The 16,134-nt window shown below is 43.2% G+C and overlaps 1 protein-coding gene across 3 annotated transcripts in view; it reads right to left on the bottom strand.

Moving 5' to 3' along the window:
* Positions 1-4,773: 4,773 nt before the first annotated feature.
* Positions 4,774-16,134, bottom strand: part of CCDC150 (coiled-coil domain containing 150) — a 133,651-nt gene continuing 122,290 nt past the window's right edge. The window contains exons 24-27 of one of the 3 annotated variants that reach the window (XM_056565628.1): positions 13,769-13,837; positions 11,949-12,098; positions 11,757-11,834; positions 4,774-5,151 (exon numbers count right to left, since the gene is read on the bottom strand). In XM_056565628.1, the coding sequence (XP_056421603.1) occupies positions 5,032-5,151; positions 11,757-11,834; positions 11,949-12,098; positions 13,769-13,837 (417 nt within the window). In that variant the 3' untranslated portion in view covers positions 4,774-5,031. The remainder of the gene's footprint in view (positions 5,152-11,756; positions 11,835-11,948; positions 12,099-13,768; positions 13,838-16,134) is intronic. The other 2 variants (XM_056565627.1, XM_056565629.1) reach the window with 2 other exon arrangements.

Here is a 16,134-nt window from a genome sequence, read left to right as displayed (position 1 = left end):
GTTAACTTTAAAAGCGCAGGGGCCGCCGGGAGGTAGCACATGCAGGGACGTCACTGACGTCTCATGCGTGTGCCCATAGCAACGGAGGAGTGGCGCATCGACGAGGAGGACGCGCGCCGGCCAGCATGATAAGTCACCAGCACCAGCATCTTCGGTGTTCATACCACCGATCCTCCGGGACCTACTGCTATGGTCTATAGGCCATAACAGTAGATCTTGTCTCTGGACCGGAGGAGCGGTGGTCGGAACACTGAAGTGGAGCAGTACACACACAGACATACAGTCTTCAGCCATACACTGTATATGGCTGAAGGCTGTATGTCTGTGGGGGAACTGTACTGCAAACCTAATGTGGGGGGGGGGGGGGAACTATACATCCAACCTAATGTGGGGGGGGGGGGGGGGAACTATACAGCCAACCTAATGTGGGGGAACTATATTGCCAACCTAATCTTGGGAAGCTATACTGGCAACCTAATGTGGGGGGAACTATACAAAAATATAAAATTGCACTATTCTGATCCCTATAACTTTTATTTTTCTCTATATGGGGATGTATGAGGGTCATTTTTTGCACTTTGATTTGTAGTTTTTATCTGTACCATTTTTGTTTTGATGGGACTATATTTTTTATGGTATTTGAAGTGACCAAAAATGTGCAAATCTGGTTAATGCACTATTACGACTTTTGGGGCCCCACTTTTGATTTTGCCTAGGGCCATGCTAAGCCTAAAACTGGCCCTGCGTAAGATTACTGAAGATATCTTACTGCATTTAAAACTACAGCCATTAGCAGCACAACCAAAAATATGGCCTGCGCAGATCCCTCGCTGAACCTGGAAATCGGGAGTAGCAAGACTTCAGAAAGAGGTACTCCTGGGTGTAGCGAGGGACCGGAACATGCGCAGTTACACTGCACTGAGCGCTCTCCCAATGCGCTGTGCTCGGGGAAAATGAGTATGCGAACAAGGGGGGGGGGCGAGCGAAGGCCCCTTCCTCCGGGATCCAAAGGAAAGCTGCCGGCGGGGGACCCACCTTCAGAGCGCCACGACAACTCGGCAACAAGAAAGCATAAAAAAAGTAAGTGAGCCATGTATGGACTCCTGTTCACCCACTCTATAACCCAGTGTATTGGGTTTAGTGTTGGTGAACTTGGTTACAGTTTTCCTTTAACTTTAGAGAAGGCAGAATATTGTAATAGTAAATTACATGTATTTAACATAATGTATGGTCTATATAAACCTACAAGAGCAAAAAGACCCCTGGAAACAGATTTATGCAAAATAGTTAAAGGAGTATTCCAGCACAAAATAGGGGATACGTTATAGATCGCGGGGGGTCCGAGCGCTGGGGCCCCCCGGGATCTCCAGTCTGCAGGAAGTGAAGTTTCGTCCCCAGCAGAAAGCTGCGGCAGACACGCCCCCTCCATGTATCTCTATGGGGTACATGGAGGGGGTGTGTTGGCCACCACGTCATGCGGGGACGGAACGCCCCCTTTCCAGCATACTGCTGCGGCCCCGTCCAGGAGATCCCGGGGGCCCCAGCGCTCGGACCCCCTGCAATCTATAACTTATCCCCTATCCTTTGGATAGGGGATAGGTTATATTGCACTACAGATCTCCTTTAATCTTTATTTGAACAAAAGTGATGATACCATAAAAAGTAGAGGTGCACCGAAATGGAAATTTCAGAACCGAAACGAAACCGAAATAAAAAAAAAAGGCCGGCCGAAACCGATACCGAAAATGACTTCTCCCCGTCTTCTGGTAAAATGCAGCACTCCGCTCATTAGATTAGATTACCCCACATTAGATTGCCAGCTCCCCCACATAATGGCCGGGAGTTCCCCCACAATAGTAGGCAGCTCCCCCACAACAGTAGGCAGGTTCCCAAATTAGGTCAGCATTTCCCCCACAATAGTAGGCAGGTTCCCCACAATAGTAGGCAGTTCCCACACAATATTAGGCAGCTCCCCCCACATTAGGTCAGCAGTTCCCCCACAATAGTAGGCAGCTCCCCCACAATAGTAGGCAACTCCCCCACAATAGTAGGCAGGTTCCCAAATTAGGTCAGCATTTCCCCCACAATAGTAGGCAGGTTCCCCACAATAGTAGGCAGCTCCCCCCAAAATAGTAGGCAGTTCCCACACAATATTAGGCAGCTCCCCCCAACAATATTAGGCAGCTCCCCCCACATTAGGTCAGCAGTTCCCCCACAATAGTAGGCAGCTCCCCCACAATAGTAGGCAGCTCCCCCACAATAGTAGGCAGCTCCCCCACAATAGTAGGCAACTCCCCCACAATAGTAGGCAGCTCCCCCACAATAGTAGGCAGCTCCCCCACAACAGTAGGCAGGTTCCCAAATTAGGTCAGCATTTCCCCCAAAATAGTAGGCAGGTTCCCCACAATAGTAGACAGCTCCCCCCAACAATAGTAGGCAGTTCCCACACAATATTAGGCAGCTCCCCCCACATTAGGTCAGCAGTTCCCCCACAATAGTAGGCAGGTTCCTCACATTAGGTCAGCATTTCCCCCACAATAGTAGGCAGCTCCCCCCAACAATAGTAGGCAGTTCCCACACAATATTAGGCAGCTCCCCCCAACAATATTAGGCAGCTCCCCCCACATTAGGTCAGCAGTTCCCCCACAATAGTAGGCAGCTCCCCCACAACAGTAGGCAGCTCCCCCACAACAGTAGGCAGGTTCCCAAATTAGGTCAGCATTTCCCCCACAATAGTAGGCAGGTTCCCCACAATAGTAGGCAGCTCCCCCCAACAATAGTAGGCAGTTCCCACACAATATTAGGTCAGCAGTTCCCCCACAATAGTAGGCAGCTCCCCCACAATAGTAGGCAGCTCCCCCACAACAGTAGGCAGCTCCCCCACAACAGTAGGCAGCTCCCCCACAACAGTAGGCAGGTTCCCAAATTAGGTCAGCATTTCCCCCACAATAGTAGGCAGCTCCCCCCAACAATAGTAGGCAGTTCCCACACAATATTAGGCAGCTCCCCCCAACAATATTAGGCAGCTCCCCCCACATTAGGTCAGCAGTTCCCCCACAATAGTAGGCAGGTTCCTCACATTAGGTCAGCATTTCCCCCACAATAGTAGGCAGCTCCCCCCAACAATAGTAGGCAGTTCCCACACAATATTAGGCAGCTCCCCCCAACAATATTAGGCAGCTCCCCCCACATTTGTAGGCAGCTCCCCCCCCCCCCCCCCCACAATATCAGGCAGCTCCCCCCCACAATATCAGGCAGCTCCCCCCACAATATTAGGCAGCTCCCCCCCCCCACAATATCAGGCAGCTTTCCACCCCCCCCCCCCCCCACAATATCAGGCAGCTTTCCACCCCCCCCCCCCCACAATATCAGGCAGCTTTCCACCCCCCCCCCCCCCACAATATCAGGCAGCTTCCCCCCCCCCCCACAATATCAGGCAGCTCCCCCCCACAATATTAGGCAGCTACCCCCCACAATATTAGGCAGCTTCCCCCCCCCCACAATATTAGGCAGCTTCCCCCCCACAATATTAGGCAGCTTCCCCCCCCACACACACATTTGTAGGCAGCTCCCCCCCACATTAGGTCAGCAGTTCCCCCACCCCACAGACATACAGCTTCCAGCCATATACAGTGTATGGCTGGAGGCTGTATGTCTGTACTGCTGCCCCCACAGTGTTCCGGTCACCGCTCCTCCGGCCCGGGGTCACATCTAATGCTATGGCCTATGGACCATAGCAGTAGGTGCCGGAGGAGCGATGACGGGAACACTGAAGAAGATGACGCGGTCACTTACCAGGCCCCGGCCGGCGTGCGTTCTCCTGCGACGATTCTGCGGTCCTCCTGCGTCTCTATGGTTGTACGCACGGGACGTCAGTGACGTCCCGTGCGTACGACCATAGAGGCGGAGAAGCGAAGGACCGAAGGAGGATCGCGGGAGGATCGCAGGAGGACGCCGGGGAATGGTGAGTGACCGCCGGACATCCTTATGTCCCGAAAAGATTTTTCGGGACACAGGGATGTCCGGGATAGGATTAGGAATACTTATTTTTATGTGCCCGGGCCGGCTCCTGTGTGTGGCTGCAGGCGGGGGCCGACCAGAGCATATAAAAACTAATACTGTATGCTAAAAACCAGGGGGCCTCCAGCTGTTGTGAAACTACAACTCCCAACTCCCAGCATGCCCGGACAGACAGGCCGGCCCCCCCCCCTGCACCGCCCATTTAAAACCTGTGCAGAGGAAGAGTGGTGCAGTTGCCCCTAGCAACCAATTCGAACGCTGCTTTCATTTTTAAAGAAGCCTGTGAAAAATTATAGAAGCAATTTGATTGGTTGCTATGGGCAACTTTTACTTTGCACAGGTTTTGATAAATCTCCCCCACAGAAAATGCATAGACTGGTGGCCACACAGCATATAGGCACTAAAAAGCCTTCCTGGTGAAATGTGGCAGAGGACTGGTGGGGTACAGGGGGGAGTCCTGATATCTGTAATGTACCTGGAATTATTTTTATTTGCAGTTGTACTTTCTGTGATTGTGTCTGTCACAGCTTCGCACTTTTGTTTGGTTTACCATTCTTTTCTATTGTGTGTGTGTGTGTGTGTGCTTTTATGCATGTGTTAATAGAATCATGTTTGTTCAAGCAAAAAATAACTTTTGTATAAATTTGTTTCTGGAGGTCTTTTTGCGCTTGTAGGTCTATATAATTTTGGTATCTGTCATTAACAGATTTATTATATATGTTTTGATCCTATATATAGGGGTAACTTTATGACATGAACGTAATAGGGTGAGCCTCTGTATGTATGGGCCTGATAAACATTCCCATACACACTGGAAAGCTGTCTTCGTGACAACTAACACAAAGTTGATGGTTCTTTTCTTGTAAAGCATGGTACACAAAGAATGGAGCAAAAGAAAAAAAACTAATGAAAATGTGTAGTAATAAAATATTACACAGTACAGACATTATAATGTGAAATTGGTGAGAACTTCTAGCAGCACTGATCATATAAAAAAAGGTCTTCAAAACTTCAGTTGGTTTTATCTTTAGCCAGCACATTTCTGGAAATCAGCTGGAGCTTCTGTTTGGTTTCCCAATGTTCCAAAGTAGAGGTTGGAAAGTATGGTGACATTTTCAAATTGTTAAAATCCTATAAGAAGTAAAAAGAATTGTCAACAAAGTACTGAATCCAGAAGCTTATGTTGTGAACATTTGACAATTACTGCCCACCGAGATGGTTATGACAGTGTAGGGAGACAATTTTTGTGACTGAACTGGAAGTTAGGCCTCATTCAGATGACCATATTTTAGTGTCTGTCACAAATCAAGTCCTGGTCTGATCATGGATTTGATATCTAGCAGTTTCATAGATCCTTTGCTCAGATAATTAGCCATGTGATTTGGCCAGGATTTTGCAGCTGCAATATGGTTCTCTAAATAAGGCCTAACAAACACATACACTACAGTCAGGGTCTGTGCTCAACTTTGTTCACCCATGATATCAAGGCTGGGCAACTAATATTAAATTGATTAATTCGCTCTTTCAGTAAAGCACAATTAGAATTCTGGCTAAAATCAAAAATTCAACTTAGGCCCCATCCACATTGGCCTCTAGTGACAAGCAATGCTTCTTCTCTCCTTTGCTGCATTACTCTGCCAACAGCTGCAGCACCACAAAAGAAGAGTGCACCTCATACCCCGATCCGGCCTGACAAGAAAGCCGAGTTTGTTCTCGGAGCTCCCCATTTAATCAAATCTATCTTCATATGAAAAGGAATCTAGAGCACAACCAGCAAGCCTTGGGGGGGGGGGGGGTCGGTGCCCTGGTTTTTGAAGGGTAGTAAGCTCCTGTCTGTCATGATTGAAGATACTGCAATGCCGCATTGTCACTTTTTTCTTTATTGCAGCAAAAGGATGAATTAAAGGGGTACTCCGTTGCTCAGCGTTTGGAACAAACTGTTCCAAACGCTGAAGCCGGCGCCGGGAGCTCGTGACGTCATAGCCCCTCCCCCTCATGATATGATGCCCTGCCCCCTCAATGCAAATGTCTATGGGAGGGGGCATGATGGCTGTAGACTTGCATTGACGCTGAGCAGCAGAGTACCCTTTTAACACTTAGACAACTTTGTAAAATATGCATATGAGTAGTGGTGGAAACAGAATAGGTATTATCTAACAAGTGTCTCACCTCCTTCAAGCTCTTTTATCTTTTAATCTCTAACATTTGTTTGCAACCAACTAAGGGCATCCTGAATAGTAAGTGAGATCTGTGAGTGAATAAAGGCAGAGTCTCCGGTTATATGCACAGATTAGCCTGATTTTGGCCAGTATTTTCCCCAAAATTATAGCACAGAAAAGGTGCATTATAGTATTTTCTGTGAGAACTAGTGCCAAAATACTGTAAGCACATACAGTGGGGATCAAAAGTTTGGGCACCTCAGGTATAAATGTATTAATGTGCATAAAGAAGCCAAGGAAAGATGTAAAAACCTCCAAAAGGCATCAAATTACAGATTAGACATTCTTATAATATGTCAACAAAAGTTAGATTTTATTTCCATCATTTACACTTTCAAAATAACGGAAAACAAAAAAATGGTGTCTGCAAAAGTTTGGGCCCCCCGCAGAGTTAATATCTTGTACTGCCCCCTTTGGAAAGTATCACCGCTTGGAAACGCTTTTTGTAGCCAGCCAAGAGTCTTTCAATTCTTGTTTGAGGTATCTTCGCCCATTCTTCCTTACAAAAGTCTTCCAGTTCTTTGAGATTTCTGGGCTGTCTGTCACGCACTGCTCTTTTAAGGTCTATCCATAGATTTTCAATTATGTTGAGGTCAGGAGATTGTGAAGGCCATGGCAAAACCTACAGTTTACGCCTCTTGTTGTAATCCCTCGTGGATTTCGAGGTGTGTTTAGGATCATTATCCATTTGTAGAAGCCATCCTCTCTTTAACTTCAGCTTTTTCACAGATAGCATCAAGTTAGCATCCAAAATTTGCTGAAATTTTATTGAATCCATTTTTCTTTCTACTTGTGAGATGTTCCCTGTGCCACTGGCTGCAATACAACCCCAAAGCATGATTGATCCAACCCCATGCTTAACAGTTGGACAGAGGTTCTTTTCATTAAATTCTGTTCCCCTTCTTCTCCAAACGTACCTTTGCTCATTCCGGCCAAAAAGTTTGATTTTAACCTTATCGGTCCACAGAACTTGTTTCCAAAATGCATCAGGCTTGTCTATATGTTCATTTGCAAAGTTCAAACGCAGATTGTGGTGAGGACGTAGAAGAGGTTTTCTTCTGATGACTCTTCCATTAAGACCATATTTGTACAAGTATCTCTTTATAGTGGAATAGTGTACCACAACTCCAGTGTCTGCCAGATCTTTCTGAAGGGATTGTGCAGTCAAATGTGGGTTTTGAATTGTTTTTCTCACAATCCTGTAAGCTGTTCTGTCTGATATTTTTCTTGGTCTTCCAGATCTTGCTTTAACTTCCACTGTTCCTGATGACTGCCATTTCTTAATTACATTCCGAACAGAGGATATTGACATCTGAAAACGTTTTGCTATCTTCTTATAGCCTTCACCAGCTTTGTGAGAGTCAACTATTTTCAGTTTCAGATTTCTAGACAACTTCTTAGAAGAACCCATGGTGCTGATTGTTGGGGCAAGGTCAGATGAGTCTGGGCATTTAAAACCTTTGAGATTGACATCACGTGGTCTTCCCAGATGATGACTGAGAACAATCCATGACACTGGCAGGTCTCAGCTTTGCAAAGGGGGCAGTGCATGCCATAAATTCTGCAGGGTGCCCAAACATTTGCAGACACCATTTTTTTGTTTTCTGTTATTTTCAAAGTGTAAATGATGGAAATAAAATCTAACTTTTGTTGACATATTATAAGAATGTCTAATCTGTAATTTGATGCCTTTTGGAGATTTTTCCATCTTTCCTTGGCTTCTTTATGCACATTAATACAAATTTTTACCTGGAGTGCCCAAACTTTTGATCCCTACTGTAGCCTCAGGGTGTGTATACATGAATCCTTTCAGTGTTGTGGTTTTTGCAGTGAACTTTGTGAATTCACTCCTTCCCTGGAGTTTTTTTTAATTACTATATAAATTCTGATATAGATTACAATAACTTACAAAATATTTAACAGGGAGAACATATAAAAAACAGTTTGCACATACACAATATTTATACAAACACCAGCATTTTACTATCATTGTGCTTGCTCTAATAACAGGGACATAAGTGTTAATGTTCTGGACCACTTTCTGATATTTCCTACTATGTAGTATAAATGAGGTTGTGTGTATGTAATACATACATTGCTATACAGATTGTATATTTTGTGTAATAGCATGGCAGCACTGTGTATACAAAATATATATACCACTGTTCACAATGTATGTCACGTGTGGTAGTAAAGCACTTTGCCACCTTGACACTTTACAACAGAGAATATCTGATAAGCAGTGTGTTTGTGCTGCACACATGTCCATAAAGCTCAGACAAGGGTAGGGCTAGGTGATATGGTCTAAAATTATAATCACTTTTCTTTTTGCCAAACTGGTAGTAGCCTACACCCACTGAGTATAAAGCATGCTCAGCACCTGAGCCCATTCCTTACTCTTCAAGTGCTACATGTTCAGCGGATGTTGTCAAAAAGCTAGAAATCCTATCCTTTCTGCCACTGGCCGCAGTGTATCCCGTCTCACCTTTGCCTATTATTGAATTTGCAAATCTGATAGAAATCAGAATCATGCATAGCTTTAAGTGTAACTCCAATGGTGATATGACATACGACTATTACGTAGCACCGTACACAATAGCCATTTTAATAAATGATCTTCATTTTAAATTTAGGGGCTTAATGCCTTATGAGTCACCTATCTTGTTGCCATTTGTAGATGTGTGACATCCATATCCAGTGCGAGACCCATTGCCATAGCATCACGTTACACTAGGTCTCACACTAGAGACAGATTTCACACAGCTATGAGTTGCGCAGTATGGGGAGAAAAGTGCCAAATCCAAAATTAAAATAATATAGAAAGACTACTAGCATGCAGCATTTGTCATATCACTATTGAAGTAACACGTTAAAGAGTAAACTAACCAAATTATTTTGATTGGTTGTCCAGCGCCACTTTAGGAGAGGAGATATACCACTGGTCATACCAATATACCACCTGATCCCAAGGCACACAGCTCACTCTATTACAGTAACATATATTGCATGAAATCAAATAAAGTAAGCAAAAGCAGGTATGCAGGAAAAAATATTGGTCAATAGAGTAATAAACAGCTGTGATATGATTTGTCTAATTTCACTATCTACTAAGACTATTTTCTTATTGAAAAAGACCATCATTTGCAATCCTTAGTGGTTTCCTTTAACCTTTTTTTGCCTCCATGCCTCTGGGCATCCTTTGTTGCTGTTTTTATTTTGTGTATGTCTGTAGGGCAGCATGGTGCCTAATGCTAGGTTTAGATCTGTGTGGGAGCTCCCTTTGGAAGATCAGCTGTGAAACAAAAACAAAACAAAACAAGATGGTCCACTGCACAACAGACACCAAGAGGTCCTGAAGTATCCCATTGACTTTAAAGAGGTCCATCTGGATTTAATTTATAAACAGGATTTGAATGGAGAAAAAAAACTACTACTTGCAGTATTTTTTTCTCTGCCCATGTCCTGCTACTATCCTCAACATACAATGTTATATCCAGAACAGATCTGCGAAACATGTGAAAGGCTGGAAGAACTGACCAATGAGAACGGTCATTTTCACTGGTAAACAAATGAAATACTTCATTTTCTAGAAAAATATCAGGGATGCCTACTAGAGATGAGCGAAGTTACAGTGATTCGATTCGTCACGAACTTCTCGGCTAAGCGTTTGCTGGCTTTAGCCTGCATAAATTAGTTCAGCTTTCAGGTGCTCCGGTGGGCTGGAAAAGGTGGATACAGTCCTAGGAGAAAGTCTCCAGCCCACCGGAGCACCTGAAAGCTGAACTAATTTATGCAGGCTTAAGTCAGCAAACGCTTAGCCGAGAAGTTCGTGACGAATCGAATCACTGTAACTTCGCTCATCTCTAGTAAACAGTACAGGGAGGTAATACATGTTCTGCCGTCACCTGCTCCATTGGACACCAGGTGACGGCAGCTCCATGTTACTTTTTTAGGACATTGCGTGTACTGTACAGGACCCTGAGTGATTTACAGCTCCCAGCAGATCTTTCTTACTTTTATATATAAGAACGTGATTTATCTGTATTAGGTATCTACTTATCTTTCTTTAATCCTTGCTTTTTCCCATTTTTTGGATGACATTTTGGTGGCTTCAGAACCAATTACCAGGTTTCCATAGAGTTATGGTCTCAACATACAATGGTTGTCCTGGAATCAATTAATATTGTAACTTGAGGGACCACTGTACAATAGGGATTTGGACATAAAACTTTCCCTGTGTAAGTGCATATATTTGTGTGTGTGTGTGTGTGTTTGTGTGTGTAGGGCCCATGCCCTTTTTCCCAACAGCCATGCCCTCTTTTTTGGGCTTTTTTTTTTTTTAGTAAGGCTGTGTTCACATCCCGATTTCTAATAAGTTTGACGTGTATGTTAGAAACGTATATATAAAATTGATGTAAAAACGCACACACAATTTTCTTATGTTTACACGTTTAAAAAACATAAGTACAGCGTATTCAATATGCTGCATAAGTTTTTTAATGTAATTAACATATACATAAAAATATGATAACCGGGCATTTCAGGCCTTCTGAAACCCCTATTGCGCATGTCTAGAAGATATGAAGTATATGTTCTACGTAGGTACACACGCAAAAAAAAACCTTACATAATACAAGTCAATGTGATATTTCATGTATACGTTACTTAAAAAGGACAATAAATCATTGTAGACTCCGATTATCTGTACCACATAAATATCGTATACATTGATTCAAAGGCCATAAAAAGACAAACCTTAATTATTAAGTCTCTAATATTAATGAATTGATATGTTTGACGGTCTGATAATTTATTTTTAAGAATTTAAAAAACATGTACGTTCTGCGTACGGACAAATCGTGATGTGAACACAGCCTAAAACAGGCAGTTGGTCGGGTTTTTAGGATTTTTTTTGGTTGCAAAATCTGTTGAACGCAACGTGCCACACAATTTGAGAGCAAACCCCCACCATACGCATACAAGGAGTAGTAGTCCTGGCATACATATACATGATAGAGGGTAAGTAACATGCAATTCTGGAGCACAGGGCTGAGACCACTGTACAGCCTCCTAGCAATCTTTACTGATCTCTGTCAAAGTGGTCAACAGGATTCTGTAGCAGGCAGTAAATAAAAAGAATGATGACATATAATACTCACAAGCAGAGGGCTGAAGTAGCCTCTCTCCTCTCCATATTAGAGACATGGGTAGCAATGCCTTGCGACTCAAGACTATTACAATATAATAATAATGGCAGTACTTAAATCCATGTGAAATTCCAGCCAGCCCATGGGAAGGATGCCACCTCTACCTACTTGACTGTTTATTCCGTAACATTACGTTCAGTTAATAAAGAAATCACAGTCAGAGCAGTTATGTGACCGAGCCTAAGAACACAAGAAGCACTGGAAATAAAAAATTAAAGTATACACAGAACAAACAATACCCACAAAAGTCAATGCATTGCTAGTTTATTGAAAAGTACTAGACAACCCCTTTAATTCAAGAATGCCTTACTTGTTCAGACTGTTCACTAGCATCTCTGATTTCTGTGCCCAACTTCTCTTGTAGCTTCAGAACTCTGCATTCTAGTTCCTAATAAGAAGAAAAACAATAAGTAAGATTTTGCATCTAAGTGGGTGTTAGAGTAAGGTGATTTGGTTACAGTCATTTGTATAAGCCAAAAGTTTCTAATACGTTACTCTTTACCTTACACCTCTGCTCCAGCTTCTGCCTGGATTCCACCTCTTCCTCCAACAGAGTCTTTAGATCAGATTCTTTTTCATCCTGTGATGCGGCTGCACTAATCTCTTTGCGCATGCTGCTGACTTCATTCATAAACTCCTGAATGCGTTTACACTGAAGAAGAAGTGGTAACTTAATTTTGGTCCACCTTATCTTGTTTTAAATCTGGACAAGAAGGGGGACATTTATCAAGGTATTTAGAGCCTTTTTTTGCTTACAAAAGTTGCACATACGCCTAAGCATTTTTTTGTGCAACTTTTGTGGGTAAGCAAAAAGTTACAAAATTCCCCGCCGCTGGTCTCTCTCTCCACCGTCACCGCAGGGGAGATGAGGGACGGTGGTGAAGGGGAAGGTTTGATCCACCACTCATCTCCCTTCCGCCCCCAGGGTGCCTCCAGCTTTTTCTAAACTACAACTCCCATTATGGAAGTTGTAGTTTAGAAATGGGGTGCCTCCAGCTGTTTCTAAACTACAACTATCTTCCTGGAAGTTGTAGCTTAGAAACGGGGTGCCTCCAGCTATTTCTAAACTACAACTCCCATCATGGGAGTTGTAGTTTAGAAACAGCTGGAGTCTCGCTGTTCCTAAACTACAACTCCTATCATGGGAGTTGTAGTTTAGGAACAGCGAGACTCCAGATGTTGCTAAACTGGAGGCTCACTGTTGCTAAATTAAAACACAAATCATTCCCAGACAGCCAAAGGCTGTCTGGAAATGATGGGGGTTGTAGTTTAGCAGCAGCTGGAGGCTCCCTGTTTGGAAACACTGCTTTATGAGCGTTCTCCCCAGGGGAGAGCCATATAAATGTACTAAATATATTTTTGTGTTATTTCATTATCATTTCAGATCAGTTTATGCAGATGACTACTTCAGATTCAAGAGGACTACAACGATGACCCAGGTTTTTATTTTTATTTTTTTATATTAATAAAATAGTTAATTATGGCTTGTGGGGGAGTTTTTTTAAATAATTTTTTTTATTACTTTTTTTTTTATTATTTACTTTACAGGCTTAGTAATGGAAGCCATCTTATAGATGGAATCCATTACTAAGCTGGGCTTAGTGTTAGCTAACGCTAGCCCACAATTATTACCTCTGTACCCACAGCCACAGGGGTGTCGGGAAGAGCCGGTACCAACAGGCCCGGAGCATTAAATCTGGCACTTCCAAAAAAAAATGGTTTAGTACATTTAGGGGGGGCCAGAATAAATAAAAAAAGTGGTAAAAACTTTTAATAAACACAGAAGAGGAGGTGGTGTCTCCCAGTGGTGTTCTGAAGTTATTTATTGTTTTTTTCTTATGTATGGTAAAAAATAAATTGCATTCTAAAGTAATTTATCGTTTTTTGCTTATGTAAGCCAAATTTATCAGCCCCCTGTGATATCATGATAAATATGTCACACATAAGTAAACCCAAAGCAAAAAAAAAAAAGAAAAATGCCAACAGAACTTGCTTATGAAAGCAACGATGATAAATGTCCCCGGAAGTGTTTTACCTTTTAATAAAGGGGAACTTTGGCAAAGTTTGGCACATAGGTATAGGGAAGAAGTGTCTGATGGTGGGTGATCCGAACGCTAGGACCCCCGTAATCTCCTGTACGGGGTTCAGCCTGCTCAGCCATCACCCCCACTTGTCCTAGAGGGTGTGGGCCAGAGTGCACAGAGGAAAAGAGAGTTGCGTTTCCACCCCCCACAATCAGACAGACACTTATGTTCTATCCTGTGGATAGGGGATAAGTTGACTTCCCTGGAGTACCCCTTTAACCATTGTGGGGAAGCTCACCTGTACATTATTGTTCTTTTCATAAGATTCCTTCATGTTCTTCATATATGTCAGTTCGGCCTCTAGATTCTAAATAGTAATCACATACATAAGAATTATTTCACCACTGAACACTTTTTCCAATACAGACCAATTAAAAATGAGGTTGAAAATCTTAGGTCAAAAAGGCATCTAAACCTTTTGCCAATAAAACAATTTTCACATTTCTGAAAACATAAATTAACCCCTAGGACAAATGACATGTTAAAAAAAATAAAGAAGCCCTTCCCCAATAAAAAAGGTAAAATTCCTTCTTCCCATTTTACGAAAAAAATTTTTTAAAACAAAACATATCAACATATTTGATATCACCACAGGTGTAAATGCCTGAACTAATAAAGTAAAGTGTTAATGGTCCCATACGGTGAACAAGATAAATGTAAGAAAAAGTCCAAAATTGCTGGATCACATTAGATCCCAGAAAATAATTTATAAAAAGTGATCAGTCACATATACGCAAAGATAATACTGATAAGAACTACAAATCATGGCACAAAAAATGAGCCCTCATACAGCCCCGTATACAGAAAAATGAGAAAGTTATAGAGGGGTCAGAGAAGGGCCATTTTAAACATACTAATTGTATTGAGTTTATTTTAAGAGCAGTACAATAATAGAAAAACATGTAATCATGTGTATCATTTTAATCATATTGACCCACAGAAAAAAGAAAACATGTCAGTTTTACTGTAAAGTGTACAGCACAACAACGAAATCCTCAAAAAAAAAAAATAAATAAATAAATAAATTTAATCCAATTTCCCCACACAAAAGATTTTTTGGTTGCACTGTACATTTTTTTTTTTTTTTTTTTTTTTTTTAAGATAAAAATGTATTCAATTATATACAGATGCAACTGAAAGATGCTGCTCCTGATATATGTAAAAAAAATGAGATTTTTGTTTACTTACCGTAAAATCTCTTTCTCGGAGGATTCATTGGGGGACACAGACCGTGGGTGTATGCTGCTGTCTCTAGGAGGTGTTACACTATGGTAATAAAAAAAGTTGGCTCCTCCCAGCAGGATATACCAGCCTTCAGGCTCTGATCTAATCAGTTTAAGTTCCAGAGCAATAGGAGGAGACCAACAGGTCAAAGAGAAACCCAAAACTGTCCGAGAACCAGAAGAAAAAACATAACTGAACACACCCTCAGACAGAGAACCAAAGGAAATCCCAAAAAGGGCGGGAGCTGTGTCCCCCAATGGATCCTCCGAGAAAGAGATTTTACAGTAAGTAAACAAAAACCTCCTTTTCTCTATCGGCTCCATTGGGGGACACAGACCATGGGACGTACCAAAGCCGTCCCTTAGGTGGGCAGATAAGCAGTCAGACAGACGGCCGATCCACTGCCGCCTGCAACACTTTACGACCCAGACTAGCATCAGCCGATGCGAAAGTATGAACTCGGTAAAACCTCGAGAAAGTGTGCAAAGACGACCAGGTAGCCGCCTTGCAAATCTGCGAGGCCGAGGCTCTATTCTGGAAAGCCCAGGATGCCCCAACAGAACGGGTAGAATGAGCCACAACCCTGAAAGGAGGAATCTTCCCCTTACAGCGATAGGCTTCCGAAATGACGGACCGAATCCACCGAGAAATGGTGGCCTTGGAAGCAGGTTGTCCCTTGCGACGACCTTCCGTAAGGATGAAAAAAAGGATCACACTAACGAAACGAAGAAGTGATTGAGAGATAAGACCGAACAGCCCGAACTACATCCAGCTTGTGTAGTAAGCGCTCATTAGGATGAGAAGGAGCAGGACAAAAGGACGGGAGGACAATGTCCTCATTGAGATGAAAGGCCGAGATCACCTTAGGCAAAAAGGAAGGATCTGGCCGGAAAACAACCTTGTCCTTGTGGATCACCAGAAACTGAGAACGGCAGGAAAGAGCTGCCAATTCAGACACCCTCCGGATGGAGGTGATAGCAACAAGAAACGCCACTTACCAAGAAAGGAGGCAGAGACACCTCTCTAAGGGGCTCAAGGGTGCACCCTGGAGGGCACTCAGAACCAAATTCAAGTCCCAAGGGGCAGAGGGTGACCGATAAGGAGGAACAGCATGCGCCACTCCTTGAAGGAAGGTCCGGACATGAGAATTAGAAGCCAGGGGCTGCTGGAAAAGAACAGCAAGGGCCGAAACCTGACCTTTAAGTGAACTGAGAGACAACCCCAGTTCCAACCCCTACTGTAAAAAGGAGAGAAGACGGGGAACCGAGAAGGTTACCGGGGAGAAGTCCTGAGCTTCACACCAACGAAAATAAGACCGCCAAGTACGGTGGTAAATTCTTGCGGAGGAGGGCTTACGAGCCCTGAGCATGGTGTGAATGA

The sequence above is a fragment of the Hyla sarda genome, chromosome 3, assembly GCF_029499605.1.
Source record: "Hyla sarda isolate aHylSar1 chromosome 3, aHylSar1.hap1, whole genome shotgun sequence".
Classification (NCBI taxonomy): domain Eukaryota; kingdom Metazoa; phylum Chordata; class Amphibia; order Anura; family Hylidae; genus Hyla; species Hyla sarda.
The sequence above is the reverse complement of the archived record's forward strand: the minus strand, read 5'-3'. Positions and strand labels throughout refer to the sequence as shown.